This window comes from Camelus bactrianus, chromosome 10, assembly GCF_048773025.1.
Source record: "Camelus bactrianus isolate YW-2024 breed Bactrian camel chromosome 10, ASM4877302v1, whole genome shotgun sequence".
Taxonomy (NCBI): domain Eukaryota; kingdom Metazoa; phylum Chordata; class Mammalia; order Artiodactyla; family Camelidae; genus Camelus; species Camelus bactrianus.
The window spans coordinates 43,052,830-43,075,000 of record NC_133548.1 but is presented as its reverse complement, the minus strand read 5'-3'; the positions used below and the strand labels follow the sequence as shown (position 1 = coordinate 43,075,000).

The 22,171-nt window shown below is 35.8% G+C and overlaps 1 protein-coding gene across 3 annotated transcripts in view; it reads right to left on the bottom strand.

Annotated features, from left to right (window-relative positions):
• Positions 1 to 22,171, bottom strand: part of STK33 (serine/threonine kinase 33) — a 118,540-nt gene that overhangs the window by 7,603 nt on the left and 88,766 nt on the right. For 2 of the 3 annotated variants that reach the window (XM_074372440.1, XM_010964901.3), the window contains 3 exons: positions 20,383 to 20,495; positions 19,642 to 19,727; positions 8,408 to 8,605 (listed from right to left, as the gene is read on the bottom strand). In XM_074372440.1, the coding sequence (XP_074228541.1) occupies positions 8,408 to 8,605; positions 19,642 to 19,727; positions 20,383 to 20,495 (397 nt within the window). The remainder of the gene's footprint in view (positions 1 to 8,407; positions 8,606 to 19,641; positions 19,728 to 20,382; positions 20,496 to 22,171) is intronic. The other variant, XM_045523781.2, reaches the window with a different exon arrangement.

Genomic DNA, 22,171 nt, shown 5'->3' with positions numbered 1-22,171 from the left:
ATCTCTTACCTTCAGTGGGAAAGTGTTCAATATTTCACCATTAAGAATTATATTAGATTTAGAGGGGTTTTCTTTCTTTCTTTATTCTTTTTTGGTAAACATTCCTTCATATGTAAAAGAAATTCCCATCTGTTCCTAGTCTGCTGATGGTTTTTCCTCATGTTTGAGTGTTGAATTTTATCAAATGTTTTAAAAAATAAATATCTTGAAAGGAAAAAAATTACTGAGATAATTATATGGCTTTTCTCATTTACTTATTAATATGGTGAATTACATTGGTTGATTTTTCAATGTTAATCCAAACTTACATTCCTTGATATACTATACACTTGATCTTAATGCATTATCTTTTTAATGTATTTCTGGATTCAGTTGCTAATATCAAACTTGGGGATTTTTGTGTCTATATTTTATGAGAGATATTTACTAGTAACTTTATTTTCTGATAATATCCCCATCATGTTCTGGTATTAATGTTACACTTGCCTTATAAATGAGTTGGGAAATATTCTCAAGAGTTTGTATGAATAAGCTTTCTCTTCTTTCTTCCTTATATATTTGTAAGAATTAACCAGTGAAATCATTTGGGACTGGAATTGTCTACACTACACTAGAAAGTTCTTAATTACAAATTCAGTTTTTAAAATAAGAACTATTTAGGTTTTCTATTTTTGTGTATCTGTTTTGGTTTTTTTTTTTTTTTTTAAGGAGTTTGGCCATTTTATGTACATTTTCTAATGTATTAGCACTAAATCATCATTATATTTAAAGAAAAAAAGTCATTTCCTTCCTACAATTTTTGTTAGGAGGGTGCTTAATTTGCTGTTATTTTTCTAGTTTATTGAGATAAAGCTTTGATCTCATTATTATAGCTACTGTTTTAAACAGTCGACATTATTTTATATTTACTCACATATTTACTCTTCCCAATGCCCTTCATACCTTCCCATAATTCAGTACTTTTATCTGGGATCATTTTGTTTCAGCTTGAAAATTTTCTTATAGTATTTCTTATAGTAAGATATGCTGGTAAGAAATTTGCTCATCTTTTACATACTTGAAAACGTTTTTTATTTTATGTTTATTTTTGAAGGAAATTATCACTAGATACAAAATTCCAAGTTGGCAGGTTTTTTGTTTTGTTTCCCATTTATCACTATATTAATGTCATTCCATTGCCTTCCATTCCATTGGTTTCCATTATTTCTGCTGATATGTCAAATGTTGCTCCTTTGATGGCAATGCACCCCCCACACTCTACCCTGGATGCTTTCACTATTTTCTGTCTCTGATCTAAAGAGTTAAAGGACAGAATTCAAAGCAACCCCCAAATCCAAAGAATAGAGAACTCCTGAAAGGAGACAGCCAGAGAAGGGATATCCTAAATTCTGCTCAGCTAAAGATAAATGAGCCTACCTAAGATTTGAACTGCTGGCTAAGAGACAATTTGTAGTCTTCATCCAATCAACTAACTGCTACTAAAACAGAAACATAAACACTTTTTGGAGGAACCAAGCAAATCTAGAGTCATCACAACACAATACTTCCAATGTCCAGGATACAATTCAAAATTACTCAACAGATATAATAATCAATAGAGATGGACCCTGAGATGACCCAGATAGATGTTGGAATTAGCAAACAAGGATTTTAAAGCAGTTATCATCACTATTAACAATAATGTAAAGTGAAAAATTCTCTGATGAATAAAGCAGGTCTCCACAGAGAAACAGAAATAATAAAAAAGAACCAAATGCAAACTTTAGAATAAAATATATCTGAAATTAAATATCCACTAGGTAAGTTTAATAGGAAAATGGAGATAAGAGAGGAAAGTGAAAACCTGAAGACAGATCAGGAGAATGTATCCAATTTAAAGAACAGATTGAAAAAAATTAATACAGCTCTGGAGACTTATTAGAATGGTATGAGACAGTCTAACATGTGAGAAATTAAAGAGTCTCAGAAAATAATAAGAAAAAAATAATGACAAAATTTTCCAAACTTGGCAAAAGATAGAAATACAGATTCAAGAAGTTCAGAGCATTCCCAGCAATATCACTTTCAAACCGCTAAAAACCAAAGATAAAGAGAGAATCTTAGAAACATTCAGAGAAAAGTGACACATTACATATAGGGAAAGAATATTTCAAATTACCAGTGACTTTTTAATCAGAGAATCTGGACGCTAGAAGGCAGCAGAATAACCTCTTTAAAGTGTGGACCAAAATTATCTGTCAAACTAGAATTCTGTAAACAGAGAAAACATCCTTCAAAAATCAAGACAGAATAAAGATATTTTTAGATAAAAGAAAACTGAGAGAATTCATCACTAGCAGACATGCAATACAAGAAATGCAAAGGAAGTTCATCAGGCTGAAGGGAAATGACACTAGAGAGCTATATTTGTTATAACCCAAACCAACGGATTGGTTCTCCATAGGGAAAAATATACACAGCATATACTAACAGCTATAGTACCCTAAGGGGAGCTGAGCAAAAGCCAGGCTTGGGAAAGTAGGGAAATGATTTGAAAGGATTCATTAATAAATTCCTTCAACTGTGAAAGTCGGCCTAAACCCATGGTGAAACCTAAGACTTACACAGGAGGTTCTACTGGGAACAGAAGTAGAGACAAAAGCCTTGTTGTTTCTGGAAGCCTATGAATCCAAACTAGCAACTGGCATTGCACGCAGCATTAGATCAAAGAACAATACGTCAAAATTCATGTTAGCATAGTTACTTACTTGTACCTGTATTAGTCAGCTATTGCTGCTATGCTACTGAGTCTGGGTGGTCCCTAGGTCCCATGATTCACTAGGAGGATTTACAGAACTCAGCATATAGCTGTACTCATTGCTGTAATTTATTATAGTGAAAGATGCAGAGCCCAACTAGCAAAGGGAAAAGGCACTTGAGAAGTCCAGTGGACACCATGTTCAAGCTTCTAAGAGTCCTCTCCCAGGAGTCACACAAGATGCACTTAATTACTCCAGCAACAAATTCTGACAACACATATGAAACGTTGCTAAGCAGCGAAGCTCTTAGAGATGTAGCACAAGGGATTTTTATTTGAGCCAGTCATGTAGACAGCCTCTACCTAGCACCTACTAAAATCCCTGACTCCCAGGAGGAATGCAGGTGTTCAGCATAAACCATACTGTTTGCACGTTTAGGCACAATGAATCACTCTTATCAGTTAGTGGTAGCAACGGTCCCCAAATCTAAGTTTCAGAAGCCAGCCAAGGGCCAACCTTGCAAGGAAAGCCTTTTCAAGGATAGCAGTTAGGCCTGCTATGTTAACTCTTTTCTGTACAACTACAGAACAAGGAACTATAAAAGTCTCACCATGTTATAACAACAAACATTCATTGTTCCCAATTACTGTAGGGCTTGGCAGTGCAAAGCTAGACTTCAGGCTGAGATGATTCCAGAAACTGTGGCTTCTGCAGGCATGTTCTTCTCATGGCAGGAGGCAGAAATGCAAGAGAGCAAGCCAAATCATGCAAACACTTCTAAGGTCTCTGCTTCCACTGCACCTCTTAACATTCCATTGGCCAAAGTCAGCTCAACAATATTGTTAGTCCAAACCTAAGACCAACAACAGTAGATGAGAAAATGTCCATCTACTCTAATAGGAGAAAAATCACAAGGTAAAGGGTATGAGTGAACAAATCCCTTACAGAGAGGGATTAAACCATTGGGAAAAATAATCCAATCAACCACAGAGCCCTAGGGACCTCACCAAATTCAGAGGGCAAGTGAGGTTGGAAGCATCTCCGTATCACCTTCGAAAATGATATTTCTTAGTTTACTCCCACACGTGTGTCTCAAAGCAGGCAGGAAAGAACATGGAATTTCAGCAATATTCCATGCAAGTTCTTTAGCAATATAACAATAAAAGTAGTCACAGCTAACATTAATGAGTGCTTACCTTAGTCAAGATGCATGATTTCATTCAGTCCTTGGTTGATGTTATTATCATTCCCATTTCAGAGATGAGGAAACGGAGGCCAAGAAACTTGCCCAAGATCATAAAGCTTGCAAGTGGTTAAGCCAGGATTTGAGTTCAGGCAGCCAGATCTGGAGCCTGTGCTTTTAACCAGTATGATATTTTATATAGAGTGCCTGGACACACATGCCAGACTGCAGTGCTTCCACACTGGAGCAGAAAAGTGTGCCAAAGTCATGGAAGCACCACCAAATTTACACGTGACTCATATGGGCTCAGGGAACTAAGATTCAATTTGTCACAAAAACAAAATTTTTATTCTACTGCACTAAAATACCAAGAAAACTTGACTTTTTCCTCATAGCAACAGGTCAATATACCACATAGTTCAACCGTTGAATTTCAATCTTATTTAAATTCAAACATTCCTTGTCTGAAGAAATGCTACATGAATACATTTCATTGATCAAAATAACTTTTCAAAGTTTCTAAGCCACCATGCCTTTCTCCTTTCTAGACTAGGTAAAGCATCTGCTACACGTACCATCTCCTATGATACTGTAAAGACCATGTTTTCAGTCAGGAAAAATGATCACAGAAATCTTCCATTTTCATTATATAAGTATATTTAAGGCTGTGTTCAATAAATAATTTAACAACTAATAAGTTTCTCCTTTATGAAGCAAGAATTCTAGAATGCAAATATACTTCTATCACATCCAGAGTTGCTAGTCTCTCCCTCCACGGTTATGGGGAGGTGCATTTTAATTACAGACATTCATTTCTTTACAATTGTTTTCTGAGTTTAATGAATAATGATAGTATTGTCTACTTATCAGAAATCACTAAGGACCTAACGTCAAAAGGCATGCTCCTGCAATAAGCAATCGTCTGCCAAGTGTCTCATTTGAAGATGAGTAAATACTGCCGGAGGAGTTAAAGTCATGGGTCTGTCTGATAGAGTAGATGAAGAACCCACTGGAGAAAATTTAGAGGGTTACTAATAACACAAAACATTATCTAGATGTACCCAGTCAGTAAAACACAAGACATACAAGGTGAGAACATTTCTATCTTCAAAAAATACAATTACCTACAACAGACTGAAGGTTGAAAATGAAAGGGAAAAAAGGACGCTGCCAAATGCCAACTATTTGAAAACAAGTTTGAAAAAGCGAAGTGTGATACGTCAGTCCAAACACGAACAATGAGGAGATGCAGACTATTTTCCATAACGCCCAGGGCACTTAAAACTAAGGAACAGTCACTCACGGAAAGAAGGAGGTGCTTAGTTTAAATGTTTTTGTTTTTAACAAATCCTCACTTTCTTGACTAGTTTTCCGAGTGTTTTGCCACTTCTCTAACAAGTGTGATTACCCTGGCTTATGAGAAATACAAAATCAGGAGCTCTAAATGGATTTATGAGATTCTCCAGAAGACAAAATAATGACACAATGGAAAGCAGGAACTGCCCGCAGATTTCCATTCAAAGTAAAGTCAAATTTCAAATATTTTAATGGAAAAATAATCGTATACATTTCTTTAATTTAGGAGGTGTAAATTATTGATCACATCAAACTGTCCATATAATCTAATTTTAACAGATACATTTTCCCATGGGAAATATTTCAACATTCGTAGAATGATTTTTAATACAATTACAATTTCACTCTTAAGAATATTAGTTCCTCTGTGACTCCTGTGTGGACACAAGACCAAACGGCCAGCCCTATCTTCAGTTATCACTTCAGACCTTTACACTCCATTTACTGTTAATGAAGATTTGAAAAAAAAGAAGTCATTCCTTAACATAAACTCAACTTCAATATAATTAACAAAGTAATATTTATTCATAAAAATCTGTGGAAAAAAACCTTAATATGCATAAGAAGTCTTTCTTTTCAGGGGTAACACTGCTTGGAAAAATTCCCAAATAAGGTAAGGTATTCCTCCCAAGGTATCACAGCCAAAACTAAGCATGGGGAAGTTCCTGAGAGGACATCCAGGGCAGACTCCTATCCGTCTTGCAGAAACTCCTGCTACAGCACTTATAACAAGCAGCTTTCCAGAGTCTGCTTGAATACTTTCAGTGATTGTAAGGTGGGGTTTACGTTATCCATGTTCCAGCCTGTTCTACTGCAGGTGGAAAAGTTCCTGTTGATGAGTAGAAATCTATATGCTTAAGTTTTCGATCCACTGGGTATAGTTCTGGCATCCCTAAGCACCTCCAATGCCAATGCTTCGGTTCCCTAATCGGAAGTAGTGAGAACAGCATGGCAAGTCCCATGACTCTGTGACTCTCAGAGGGAAGGGAGGAGTGGAGACGTGACAGAGCACTGGAAAAGGAGACGGAGGACAACCAAACATTTGGTTCACATGGACACTTTACATCAGATTCAGTGACAAATATAGATATACTCCAAGAATACAAAAGATAACATGTGTTTGAATGCATAGATATGGATCTATGTTTGTGCACCTGTGAGTATATAGTAGATGCATGTGTGTATAAATGTGTAATGCATGTGTATGAGTGTGTGAGTATATGTACATGTGTATATGTATATATGTGTGAGTGTGTGTATGTGTGTGTGTATGTGTGTGTGTGTGCGCATACATATAAAATGCCAAGTCAGCTAACAGGAAAAATTTCAAACTATGTTCAATGAAGAAATGCAAACATGGGTTTTTAGGACATTGTTTTTTAACAAGGATATAAAATACACACAGCTGCTAAGCACAGCAGGAGTTGTTAACAGACAAGAGAGGATGAAAGGAATTCAGTAAATTTATGTTTATATTATGGCAAAAATATGGTTATTTCAAAATATCTGAATAAATGTTAACCTTATTATCTAGACACTTGCTATCAAGTAGGTGAAGAAGAAGTTCCCCATGAGTAAATCAAAATCACCCAGGTCACTCTGTCAGGTCTCTTTCTGCAGGTTTCTGACAGGATTCTGAGCACGGAAGGTGGGCCAGCCGCACTGCACCTTCCAGGGGGCGGTTCAGGACTGACCCGCGGTCCCTCTTTCCGCTCTGCCCGTCGCTAGGTCTCAAGGAACTGAAAAGCAGCAACTCCTCAACAAAGAGCCTACCAGCCTGGAGGGAAACACAGCCCCCCACTGGCAGGATGTACAATCATTAAAGAGCTAAAATATGTTGATTAGGTTTCAAGACAAGAAAGAGCACAAACATACAGAAAAATTTTCTACAAACACAGGAACAAGAAAAAAGGGTTTGGGTAAATTGTCAGGATATCGAGTGAGTAGAACACAGTCCAGAATTAATCAAAATGTTACTAAATTGTATTCACAAAAGAACAAAAACCAAAAGAACAAAAACAAAAATTAAAATGATAAACCTATATAACAGTTTATCATAAAATTAGAAATAATTAACTAGATAATTCAGTAAGTTTTTTTCTAGGTAATACCTAAACCAATTCCAAATTGTGTGCCCTGGTAAAACACAAAAATTATCCATTTTGATCCATGGGCCAAATCTGGCAAACCACTTGTTTTTTGTAAGTAGTTTTGTTGGAACATGGCCATGCTCATTCATTTGTTGTCTGTGCCTATTTTTATGCTATAACATCAAAGTTGAGAAGTTGTGACATAGCCTATTACGGCCCACAAAGCCTAAAATATTTTCTATCTGTTCCTTTACAGGAAAAGTTTGCAGACCCTTGCCCTGTACATATATATATAATCACGGATCTTAAAATATGCATGTAGGCCACATAGCTAAACCATGATAGTTTCAAGGAAGGAAAGAACTTTACTTTCTTTTTTTTAAAATTTCTATATTTGTGGTTTTCATGTTTGTGCAATTTGTTTTTTTAATTTTTAATTTTTTTATTGAAGTATAGTTGATTTACAATGTTTCAAGTGTACACCAAAGTGATTCAGTTTTATATATATATACACACACATGTGTATTCTTTTTTTATTGAGTTATAGTCATTTTACAATGTTGTGTCAAATTCCAGTGTAGAGCACAATTTTTCAGTTATACATGAACGTACATATATTCATTGTCACAATTTTTTTGCTGTGGGCTACCACAAGATCAGATTCTTTTCCATTAGAGGTTACTATAATATACTGAATATAGTTCCCTGTGCTATACAGTAAGTCCTTGTTGTTTATTTATTTTTATATACAGTGTTATGTATCTATTAATCCCAAATTCCAAATTTATCCCTCCCTCACTCTCCCTTTTGGTAAACATAAGTTTGTTTTCCATGTCTGTGAGTCTATTTCTGGTTTGTAAACAAAGAACTTTACTTTTTTTTATCATGCAGGTCCGTTGTTATAAACCATTACAAACCAACACCAAAAAAGACAGAGTTGCAAAAAAAAAAAAGAAAGAAATGTTCCAAGTGTTGTGAGGGCATTTTACAGTTTGAGGAAATGAAACAATCAAAACAATTGTTTTGCTGGTTCTTCCTACCTGTTTTTCCTCTTCTTCATCTGAAGAGTTCCTGACATCATGGACATTTCTACTGGGCTGGAAATCTTTCAGCTTTTCTTGTATAGACCAGTTGTTCTTTTGGTCTGCTGCACCTTCCTCATCACTTTCTGGGTTATTTTTCCATTCTTTCATCATTTCTAACACATTGGTTGGTCTCGCCGAAGAAAGTGTATTGCCCTAATGTTCACAATGAATTTTTGGTGTTATAAACAGTTTAGAAAATTGAAAAGACTCTTACATCTTTTAGTAATATAGTCTCCCAAATTCAGTCAGTCACACAGAAAGATTGTAATGCTGAACAAATAGCAAAACTTCTGATGTCCTTTTGAGCAGACTCCCTGTACTGACATGGCTCAGACCTCTTCACTAATACACTTCAATATGTCAAAATTTAGGGGTGGCAGAATATTCAGGTTTGAAAAAACAGTGCAGCATGTTGTGGGAAAGAACACCAGATAGGGCAACTCCCTGGAATCCAAAGACCCCCTTACAGCGCAGTTCTTAGAAAATTAATAGGGAAGCTGAAAGGATGAAAGAAGTTGCCCCAAGTCTAGTGGGTCCAATGCTAAGGGTAACCCTATATAACATCAAAATGTCTAGGTAAAAACCCAGATTCAGTTGATTAGTCAAGTGTTATGCATCCAAGAATATAGATGTTGGACTTGAAAGCTTAGTTGACTGGAAAATTTAGATATAATGTGGTCATTTGATTATAACTGATTCCGTGCACTATTTTTATCTCAGATGTGAATACACCACACCAAAATTGACCATTTTATATTAATTATATTTTTCTCAAATGTAATATTCCATCTAATGTCAAGAAATGCATGAATGTGGTCTCAAATGGCTCCTGCTAGACGAGGTATGCCTTAAATATTTTTGCTCCTAACTCAGAATAGTAGAGTAAGTTTGGACAAGAAGTTTGGATCACATTTACATTAAAATGGGAAGTTTAGGTGTGGGTACAGCTATGGAGTGATTCTAATTAATTTCATATGTAGGTAGATCAAAGCATTAAGGACCAGTAATACAGAATACTATGAGACAGGGCAATTTAAGGGCAGCCGTCTGAGTACACTGTTGAGGGTTTGTAGGCTTTAATATATTAGTGATTAAAGACATGGATACACATTAAGTATGGATTAGTAATAACTAAATGAGGATCATTATGATATTAATTCCCTATGGTTCTTCTATTTTATCCTGCTTTAAGAAGGTCTATATTCTTACCACTTTTATAGCATCCTACTCCTGGTGGTACTTATGCAACCTCTACCCATTTACTCACAGAATGCCCTTACCATGCCTTCTGCCAACTCATAGCGTACATTTCCTTCAGGGCTCAAGTTAAGAGTCATCTCTGTCAAGTAGCCCAGAACTTCCAAAGATGTTGTCAACTTAATCTCAAATGATGCACAGATGAAGGTTCAGAGACCAAAAGGGAGTTGAAATTGTTTAGAACAGTGGACAGTCTCAGAGCTCTCATCTGAATGAGTTCTGAGCTCCAGGGCTCCGTCAACAGCCCTGCTTGATCCCAGTGATTCATCCAGCCTCTATGACAACTCCCTGGCTGCCTCTTGACCTTGAACCTAATCACAGTGGCCAGGCTTCTGGAATGATAGTACACACAGTTTTGCCTCAACTTGATTCTTATACTAGCAGACAGAGACAGTCTGACACATCTATGTCTGTAATCCAACCCTCAACTGCCCTCTCCTGCGAAACTCTCCACAAGTTAACTCTTTGTAGCTGCAGGAGTCACTAATGCTCCTCACCCAACATTTCTTGCTTCTAGACACATGGTAGAATTCTGCTTCTCCACCTCTTTTGGGACATGACTGAATGACTTGTTTTGACCAGTGAAATGTGATTTGAAATGGTATGTATCACTTCTGGGTGGAAACTTTATGAGATACATGCAATTTACCACATTCCCAATTCCTGCCTTAGTAACTATATAAGTTTACAGATGGAGCCTCCCTCAGCCTGGGTCCCTGAATGAGGACCAAGTTAAATAGAACTTGCTCCCCTCCTCCCAACCAATGTGCAATGGAAGGCATCAAGAACACTGAGTTTGGGGGTCATTTTTTACCACAGCATAATCTAGCCTGTCCTGACACAGACAGCAGATTAAACATTTACATTCTATAAGCCATCTCCAAAAAGGCTTATAAAGAGTGAGCCCACTATACATTCAGTATACCCAACAAAATTGTGATACTACAGAAATTATATGGAATCAGCATTCTGTGATAGCCAATTTATTTAGGCAGTCTTTGCTTTGCACAGTCCTGATATATGTGAATTTCAGTCCTCATGACTTAGTTAAATGACATCAGTCCCTCGGCAACATGGTTCAAATTTTAGCCACCGTGGTATATTAACTATAATTGCATAAAGTTCAAACTTCACTGTGAGCTCATCAATTCACAAACACCATGTAATTTACAGATTTGCATCCGATCAGTGACCAATCACGTCACTTCTTTCACAGTCTACTGGTGACTGGACACCATCCATATACTATTCAGCTCACACATAAGACAGCAAAGTGTGCAGCTGTGTTGCCTCCTTGTCTCCCAGGGAATTTGCCCACAAAGATGAACGTGCAACAAAGAAATTAAAAGTGATAATACTGGAAGTAAAATTTGAATCATATGTAAATGGAGTAATAGAAGAAATATCAGACTATGGGAATGTTGACACTGCCACTGTGACAGGATCCAGATGCACAACCAGTGACGCAAAACCACAACTTAGTGAAGACAAACTTATCAACACATATGAGAAAGGAAGAAGATGCACCAGAGAAGATGACACCCACAAGAAACTTGACATTTAAAGTATTTTCAGAGATATTTCATGATGCTGAGAAGACAAAGGACACAATGTTGGAAGTTGATCCAAACTTGTAGGACAGTGGCAATTTGCCAAGCATAAAACTGATGCTCTCCACTGTACCATAAGAAGGTAAACACTGTTTAAACTAATCTCAGCAAGTTTTTAAACAAAACGTGACATTTTAATTCCCAATATTTCTAATTTTTAAATTACAGTACATTAAAAAATTAATTTTACTTTTGTTTCATTCCCTATATATATTTATAACCAAAAGTTAGAGAGTTTTTAGTGCTTAACAAAAAATTTTAAAGGACATGAAACAATCATAATTTTTCCCATGGATTATTAAAATCACTTTGCACAGCTTCAACCTGCATTATTTTTATGGTCCTGCACTACCATGGAAAGCAAGGATTATCTGTATTATCCTGAATCTGCATTTCTAGCAATCTTTCAAATGCTTGGTTCATGTATATATACACCAGAGAGCTTGGTGATTGACACGCTACATGTCTAAAGTAAGGTGCCTCTGTACTCAAAGAAATGACCCTACTTCTTACTCCAAAGAGACTGTGGAGAAGAACAACACATCTAGAATGGGAGCATTAACCCCTCAAAAACACTCCACTATTTAGAAACTTTTAATTATTTGCTTCCTATATTCCCTGTGTTATATTCCCATCAAACAGGGCACAAATGGTGGTATTGATTCCAGACTTTCTTTCCAGTTAATAAAGTCCAGCCAGTAACTTACTAGGTTACCCCTTCTTGCTTGCTAGCAACTGGAGGAGGAATTGCATCAAATACTTGGACTGAACAATGAATAAGTGGTCCAGGGCTGTGTGTCATGAGCCTTCTAGGCTCAACAAAAATTACAAATGAATCAACCAACCCAACAAAAATGGGTGGAATTGTTGGGGCAGATGCTGGAGATTGTGTCACCTCACCAACCAAACACTAACCTCAGACCTCCCTTTACTTGCTGTATTTAGAGGGCAGACCCTGAACTCATCAACCATGAAGCAGCAAGGGCAAGAGGGCAGCAGTAACAGGCTGATAATCTGAGCTATCATAAGTAGAAAACCAACCTTTTGGGTAATAAATTTCCATTTGTTTAACTAACAGATAGTTTGAGACTATTTCATTTTGAAAAACTGGAAAAATGAACACTCATAGAGGAGAAGCACTGGTCAAATACTAAGATTTCGATTTAATACCTCAGTAGGCATTTCCTACAGAGAAACCTAAACATACATCTTCATCTAACAAAATTTGCTTTTTCACAGACAGTGCCTATCAGTATTTTGTAAACAGTAGTATTTAATAAGTATTTTTTAATGAATGAATGACATGTATGAGTTGGGGTGAGATGGTATGAAAGGTAAAAATCAGCAAAGCTTAAAAGGAAACATTCTAGGGGTTAGGGATATGGCTCAGGTGGTAGAGTGCACGCTTAGCATGCACAAGGTCCTGGGTCCAATCCCCAGTACCTCCTGTAAAAATAAGTAAATAAATAAATAAACCTAATTATATCCCTCTCACCACCAAAAGAGAGAGAGAAAAAAAAAAAAAAAGGAAACATTCTGAATCTTCAGCTAATAGTCATCATTTTCTACTTTTTGTAAACAGCTAGAACTCTTTATTTTGTAATGTGCTCAGGCATAAAATTTTTTCAATAGGAAAATGGAATAGCCACTTTATAAAAAAATATAAAAGGATGCTCAACTTCATGAAATTAATAAAATCCAAATCAAAACAATGAGTTGCCAATTATCACTTAACAGATGGACATAAATTTAAGTTTGATAATATTCTGTGTTGGTGAGAGTGTGGGAAAACAGGCTTTCTCATTTACTTGCTTTTTATAGGAAGATAAATTAGCAATAAACTATAAAAATGTGTAATGCACATTCTCACAGACTAGTAATTCAACTTTTAAGAATATATCCTATAGATATGCTGACACAGTAGGCAAACATATATTTACAAGAACATTTGTTGCATCACTGTTTGTAATAGAAAAGATCTGAAACAATTTTAGTATTTCATATTCATAGGGACAAAATAATAGTGTATCCATAGTTTTGGATACAATGCTGTTTTTAAAAAAATAAAGAAAATCTTCCCAAAATATATTAGACAAAAAAAAATAGCTTGTATAATATAAATCCATTTGTGAAAAGTAGACACATAAAACATGTACGGAATGCATCTGAAAGAATACATTAGAGATTTAACAATGGTTATCTTCAGTAAGAGGGAATGAAGGAATAGAGGAAGAAAGATATTCTTCCTATTTTCTCATTTAAATCATTTACCAGAGGTAATCACAGTTATTATATGACTAATAAAATAAATTATATGCAAAAGGAATAATATAAAGTTGCAGATACCCACAAAGGACTGACAGCACCCAATAAAATCACCAAACATGCCCTGATGGGTCTCAATGAGTCAAAGCCTGCAGCATAGAAAGGTAATAATGACCATGTGCAACTTTAAAACTTTTCCTCAGTGATTTTTTTCCCACAAGTATAGCAAATAATGAGAGTAGACAAGGTTGGTGTTGATATTCCTATTCTTTAAGAGGAAACAGTCTGAGAAATTTAGTAATTTACCCTCATTCCATAAATGCATTTCCAATTGTCTGCCAAGAATTTCTAGCTAGAGGTGTTGCTGAGCCTTCAATGCTGTAATGTATATTTGAAAGCTGTGAAGAGAGTAGATCTTTAAAGTTCTCACCACAAGAAAAAAAAATTAACTATGTGAGGTGGTGGATGTATTAATTAAACTTACTGTGGTAATCATTTCACAGTATATACATATATTAAATCATTATGTTGCACACCTTAAATTTATACAATGTTATGTGTCAATTATATCTCAGTAAAGCTAGAAAAATAAAAACAAGCTCAAAATACTCCAAAACAACATTCCTCAAACTGGGGTATGTGCATACCTGCCAGTACACGAAGACTTCCTAAGGGATGTGTGGGCAGCGAGAGTTTGCAGGGAATCAATTTCAAGACCCCCAATTCCCAATGATCTATTCTTTTTCAAAAGTCACCTGCTTGAGCAAGGATTTGCAGTAATTCTTTCCATGTTCTTTTTCTTAAGTCAGCTTCTTACAATGCTTGTTACTGTACATATATTTATTTGTGTGTGTGTGACAAAAGGTTCATATCCTGAATATATAGTGAACTTCTACAAATCAATAAATTTAAAAACCAAATAGAAGAATTGGGGAGAGACTGGGAACAGATTTTTCATAAAAGAAGATATACAAAAGGCCAGTAAGCATAAATAAAGTAAAGGTGACCACCTTCATCTGTCACTCAGGAAATGCAGATTAAAACCACAAGACACCACTGAATATCTGTCAGAGTATCTAAATTTAAAATATTGACAATAACAAGCACTGGAGAGGATGAGGAGCAAAACTAGAAAACTAGAACTCTCAAACATTGCTGGCTACTGAGTGGTACAAAGTGAACTTTGTAAAAGGGAACTTTTCGGTGCAGGGGTGAAAATGTTCTGCATTTTGTTCTGGGTAGTAGTTACACAAATGTACACATAAATAAAAATTCATCAGGCTATACACTTAAAATCTGTGTATTTTATAGTAAGTAAATTATATCTTAAAACTATAATTAATTTAAAATTTTTCATAGCTTCTTAGATACTATTACATGTAGTTTAATCATTTTCGTGGCTGTACAATATTCTACTGTTAGACTACACCACAGTTTATTTATTCTCTAGTCAAAGGGCATTTGGGTTAACTCTGGGTTTTTGCTCCTGTATATGCTTCTACAAACATTATTGTGTATGTCTCCAAGTGTATATTCATTTACAAGAGTTCTCTTGGGTATATTCTTAGAAGGAAATTTCTTGCTTATAGAGTATGTGAATGATTAATTTAATAATGTCAGACCCTTTTTCCAAAGTAGTTGTACTGATCAATACTTTCACCAGCAGTGATTAAAAGATACTCTTTATCTGCATCTTTTCCAGCACCTGGTATTGTCAGACTTCTGACTTATTGGTTCTCACTGAGGTCTTAATTTTTATTTCCCTGATCACTAATGCAACTGACTATCTTGTTATACGTTCATCAGCCAAATGTGGGTCCTCTTTTGTAAAAACAAATGTCTGGTCCTGTCTGTTGTCCATTTCCTACTAGGTTGTTTGTCCTCTCTGTATTGATTTGTAAGAATTATTGTGATTTCTTGGTATTAATCCTTTGCTGAGTATTTGGGTTACAAAAGCCTTCTCCTAGTTTATAACCTATCAATTTTCCCTAAGGTATTGTTTTATGAACAGAAGTTCTGAAGATTAACATATGTCAAGTTTATCCATCATTTCCTTCATGTTAGTGCCTTTGGTGTCTTGCTTATAAAATCCTTTTCTTCACACTCCAAGGTCCAAAAGATTTTAACCTATATTTTTCACTAAAAGTTAAATATAAATTTTTAATATTTAAGTCTGTGGTTCATTTGCAGTTGACTTTTCTCTATGGTGTGAGATCGGAACCCAATTTCCTTTTTTTCATATGGAAAACCATTTATTTCAGCTCCATTTATTGAATAGTCTCCCATTTTCCCTCTGATCTGCCATTCTACACTGTCGTAAAAGTTCCAGATATGCATGGATATGCTTCTGCACCCTCTGCTTTAGTCTACTGGTCAATTACTGCACCATTATCACACTGTGCTATCTAATACAGCTTCATAAGTCTTAATATCTGATAGAGCAAAACATTCAGAAATGTCTCGGCTATTTTTGACTCTTTGCACGTCCATACAAATTTTAGGGTCAACAAAGCTTGTGGAATTTTTATTGGATTTGCGCTGCATTGTATGAGGAAATTAATTTTTATGATATTAAATCTCCTGACCTATGATTATGGTTTATCTTTACCCTTAAGTTTTTTTCAGTGCTCCTGATTTCACACTTGCTTACCTTGGTACCTCTCTGGTCATTTGGCGATTTCTTATGTCATTTATCATTTTCTTCCCTGCATTGTATCTTATACATAACTTGTTTCCCTTACTACAATGTAAGTTCCTCGTGTCAGAGATTAGGTCCTATATGTCTTTATATTTTATTACCTAGCACAGTGCCTGGTGCATAGTAGGCACCAAAAAAAAAAAAAAATCTGTTAAAGGAATGACTGAATAATACCAAATAAGCTCAAATCTAGAAACTGCTTTTTGACAAGCTATAGAAGAAAAATGTTTCCTTAATTTCCAGCAGGATTCTTAAATATAAGTAGGTATTAAAAATAATGATGAAGCTTGTTAAAAATGCAAGTTCTTGGTCTTAGTTGTTACCAGGGGACTTGAAAGAATACCAAGGGGCAATTGTAACTATCAAATAAGAAGGGATAAACTCCTGAAGCACTGCTGAGAATAAAGAGGGCAAAAAGGAAGAAAAAGATAAAGAGGATAACAGGCACACTCCTGCCAATGGGAGTCACCATCAAACTCTCCCTTTGTAGGGAAGTCACTTATTGGCTGTTTCTCCCCGCATCTGATCTTTGACTTTTGAAATCAAGATGACCCTCTCTGTTTATATTAAGATCCACTTAAGTGTACATAGAGAAACAATGACTATTTTTCTTAGAATACTTTTCAGATAGGTACCGTATTTCAAAATGGACCATATATAGGCTAAACCATAGAAACTTTGTATCCAATAAAGCTCTTTGAAAAACCTGTGACCATGTGTTAGGTATTGGAAGACAAGCTCTGGTTATACAGCAGTAAGGCACTGAGAGAACTAATGTGTTCTCTTCAGACTTTCTCAAACAGAGGACATGCATTATAGGAAGTAAGACTTCAAGCAGTTAAGAAGAAAAGAGTTTTTGCCTTTCAGAAGTTTACAAAATGCCAGTATTCTAAACTTCATATACTGAACTCCTTAGGGTAGTCCGATATAGTACACGCTATCTGTCACTTCTCTATCCATTTGGCAAAGACTACATAGAGACAAATGTTACAGAGGCTCAAAAATGGAGACTTCTGGAAAAATGACCAAAGCCAGAAATAAAGTTGTACTAATTAGAAAACAAATAATTAAATGGCCAAACCCGAATGTTGTGTGATGCTGAAAAGAGATAGATTTCTAAGGCACACCATCTGTTTTACAGTTTTTTATTTTGCTGTACTACAAATCTTCTCAGTAGTTTTGCAATGATCTAGCTGCTAACTTACTTGCACAATTACTTTAGGCAAGAAATACTTATTGCACAGAATCATTTGAGAGTTCAACACATTCACAGAAGAGGGCAAATATAACCCATTTCTATGTGAAGACGATTTTTTTAGCCCTTAAAGAAAAAAAATATTCAAAAAAATGATTAGAAATCAACAAAGGAAAATCAGAGAATTTTTTAAAAGAGTGATATCACTATAAATTGATGGTATCTAAACGTATCTGGGTCTTCAGGGTCACCATGGACCTCTCTGTGGGCCATTCTAACGAAACTTCTCATTCTCATCTTGACCCCTCGGCAGCATTTACCTGGGAGCCTACTGTACTTGCTTTCTCACTTAACTTCCCTGGCACCACCCTCCTAATTTTCCTCCTTCCTCATCAGCTGTTCCTTTCCAGCCTCCATTGCTAGCTTCTCCTCTTCTAAACGTTTAGTGTCTAAAGGCAAGGTGCTGAGGCTTGACTTTTCTATCTGTACTTTCTTCCTAAGTTATCTCTTCAGCCCGATGGCTTTACATGGCATCTATATACTCATGATTTACAAATTTATGTCTCCAGCTCGTACCTCTCCAGTTCCAGGCTCATACAGTCAATGATCTATTTGATATCTCCATCTGGCTGTCACATAGGCATCTCAAATTTAGCATGTCTAATATGGAACCCTTGATTCACCACTCTTCCCCCTGGGGCGGGGGGGAACTGATTCTCCTACAGTCTTCCACATCTCAGTAAATGGCACCACCATCCAACTAGTTATTAAAGTAACATCTAAAAATCATCCTTGACTCATCCCTTATCTAATCCACCACCAAGTCTTATCAAATACACCTAAAAAGTATATCACATTTACTTCCATTCAACTCTCTTGCTGCCACCCTGTCCAAGCCACCATCATCTCTCAACAATATTACTGCAATATAAGCACATCATGTATCTCTGGTACCTAACACACAGCATCTAGCAAGTAATAGATGTAAAATAATAATTTTTTCATAGATAAATGTTGCTTAGCAATATTCCTATGTCTCTTGACATCTCCAATTTCAATTCTCAGATATTTTCTGAGATACCTACAGACTTACTCATTTCCTGAATCATTTACTCATTCAGCAATTATTTACTGAGTACCGTATTAATTGGTACTAGGTTCAACTGCATATTTTACAGTGTCTCAAAGAAGACAGATGTTTGTTTCCTGCTCATATAAAAATGTCTGGAGGTCGGCAGTCAAGGGCTGGCACAGCAGCTCTATACACTAACAGCCCTGGTTCCTTGCATCTTGTTGCTCTGCCGTCCTGTTTATAAACTCCACTTTGTGGTCTAATACGGCTACTCAAACTCCACCCATCACAGCTGCATTCCAGGCACCTGGAAGAAGATGGATATGAGGAATGCTGTACTCTCCCCATTTAAGGACACTTTCCAGAAATTGCTCATAAGTCCACTTAGATTTCATTGACAAGCATGATAACTAGCAAAGATGGGGGATAACTAGCAAAGAGGACTAGATAGCAATGTTACCAGCTAAAAGTCAGGGTCCTCATTACCACAGAAGAAAAAGAGAATAAATACTGAGAGGTAGCAGCAGCCTCTTTCAAAAGTTCCTATTGTGACCAGGTGACGTTCTGGGTACAAGGAAACAAAGATCAGAAACACATAGGGTCTATGCTTGAGGCATTAGTCTAATAGGAAAAGCAATATGTAAATGAATAATTACTCAAAATTTCAAGCCAGGCAACAACCACTGTTAGAAGACCTTGGCTTTTCTGAGTTCCTAAAGACTCCTTGCATCCAAAGAGTTGAAAAAGGAAGTGGATAGTTCTAGTGCTTTACATCACTAAACCATACAGACTGCTTCAATACTCCACAGCTTTAACAATGGACGTTTCTCAGCTCTATTCTACCGGACTTGATACGAAAGCAAAGTTCATCTAAACCTCTATAAACATATGTAAACTGTGGTAGTAATTTTAACAATTTGAAAATCCCCATTTCAGAAATGTGTCAACACTCAATAATTTTTTTTAACTTGTCAGAAATGAAACTAAATGACTGTTTTAAGAAGACTATATATAAACTACAAGGCCAAATGAAAAGAAATAAGCAGTGATAGCACATCAAAAAGAAAAAAAAGAAGTAATTCCGTAACTTACTGTTAACCACTGGTTATCCAGTAGTTCCTTAGCTGTGATTCTGTGAGCAGGATCTACTTTCATAAGTTGTTTCAAAACACTTTTAGCTGCAAATAAGGGGAGAACACCGAACATCTTACTTATCTTAGCTACAATTAATACCGTACGTTTTCCAATTTATTTAGGATTAGGTCTGTATGATATGAAGGGAAGATGTCAGTTACAAAATAAACATCATCAGTGGGAATTTGGGATTAACAGATACACACTACTGTATACAAAACAGATAAACAACAAGGACCTACTGTATAGCACAGGGAACCATATTCAATATCCTGTAATAACCTATAATGGAAAAAAAATCTGAAAAAGAATATATATATATAACTGATACACTTTGCTGTATACCTGAAACACTAAATCAACTATATTTCAATAAAAATATTTTCAGTATAAATGGCCAATATTAAATAAACTTTAAGGCCTTAAGTGAGGTTTTATTGTTTGTATTACCTGGTTTATGGTCTCTAGTAAAAAAAAAATTAGCTAGATAATCAGCAAATTTCCTCTTCAATTTTTATGATGTATTTTGTTTTTGTTGAAAGCTTTGTAACAATCACAGTGAAGATATCACTATTTCCACAAGTATACAGTGTTTATTTCTACAAGTAAATTTAATGATTAAACAGAGGTTTTTAAGTATGAGAATTACCGGTCAGGTTTCTTACATTATGTATATTTGCTTTAGTAAATAATACTTACCAGAATCACTTATGGAATCCCAGACTGACTTTTTAAAATTTAATTCTCCCTTTCTTATTAATTCAAAAAGCTTCTCTTCTGAGCTTGCCATAAAGGGTGGTTCTCCACATAATCTACATCAAAGACAATCAATTTGTTTAGATTTTTAAATTAATCAAAATAAGGGTATTAAAACCTAAGTTTCCACAGAACTTGGAAGCAGTGGTGCTTCATATTTAAGTAAAGGAGAGTAAAAGGTAGGAACTTCTCTGGACATAGAAATGGAAGGAAAGGAGTTTTGCAAGATCAGTGTTAGGCGATACATTGAAACCTCCAGATCTGCAAATGACCCAAAGTTCTTCCAGGTGGGGAAACACTAAGCTTAAATGGGGTTAAATTACAGAAAAGTGTGCGAGTTGAGTTGAAGTGCACAGGAGCAGTGGATAATAGAGGAGAAACACTTCTCTGTGGGCACTGTTTAATGAATGCCTTAAAGTACATAATTCAAACTGGGTAATTAGGTTTATTTATTTATTTATTTATTTATTTTAATGGAGGTACTGGGGATTGACCCCAGGACTTCGTGCACACTAAGCATGCGCTCTACCACTGAGCTATACCCTCTCCACTAGAACCTTTTGAAAGGAAGTACTGTACTATAGTTTACAAGCATGGTAAGCCAATGCTTCAAGAGGTGATCCAGTCCAAAACTATAAGAACATGCTTAAAAGCTGCAAATGCTAGCCATCATCTTTATTGTCGAACCCAACCTTGGAGGGCAGCCCTGAAGACGAAAATCAGATTTTCCCAATGACAACCAGATGGAAGATGGACTTGGGCTCATCACAGAGGCAGCTCTGTATGTCTAGTCTTTAACTCTCAGGATTGTATTTTCTCACTTTATTACCGAAAGAATAAAATGGCATACATCCACTACACTTCCCAAATGCTGGTCTATTGTGTGCATAAGTATAATGATCTCTAAATCTCTTAACAGATTTTTGCTGATTTTTTAAGTTACATTTTTCTTTAAGTTCTTTAAAAATCTTTCCCATGAATATTTTTGGAACAAGTCTAGATTTGGTAAATATTTTACATGATAATGATTATGATGATAATGATTTTCCTAGGGGAGGGGAGGAAGCTGTTTCGTCCTCATAGTTTATCAAACTAGGCTGAATAGCAGAACTTTTCATTTACCAATAGGTTCTTGTTAAGAGATAGGTATTTAACAAATTGTTCTGAGAACTCTCATTTTAATGCTTTCTATTTCTCCAGCTCATTCTGACCCTCCTCTCTCTCATATTACTTGCCTCTCTATTGTTTAGTTTTAAAATGCAGCTTTTAAACAAAAGCCAGAAAAATGATCTTATGGACAATTACTATCTATTATCACAAGTACAGGCTGGCAAAAGCTCAGCTCATTGAGTCTGTTAACAACCAGTGATATGATATGATATAACAAACATTCACCAGTTTCCTAGCGGCTCCTGCACTGCCTGACTAGCATGCAACCATAGCTTAAGGGCTATGTTTAAAAAATTCCACTTTTTTCTGTCCTTTGCAATTTTACTTACACCAAATGTATCTAATGGTTGGTCAATCAGCAGCATATGAAATTTTATTATGGCAATTTTCTGCACATTCAGAAAAGGGAATCCAAGACATGAAAAATGCCTCTTAAAGCCTTCCTATTATTTTCTGTTTCACAGGAATCAAAACAGAGAAGATTGTGCCCGTAAAGAGTATTTATGTTAATTTCACCTTGAGAAACTATGTTATCATTGTCCAATTAAGTAGCAACGAGTCA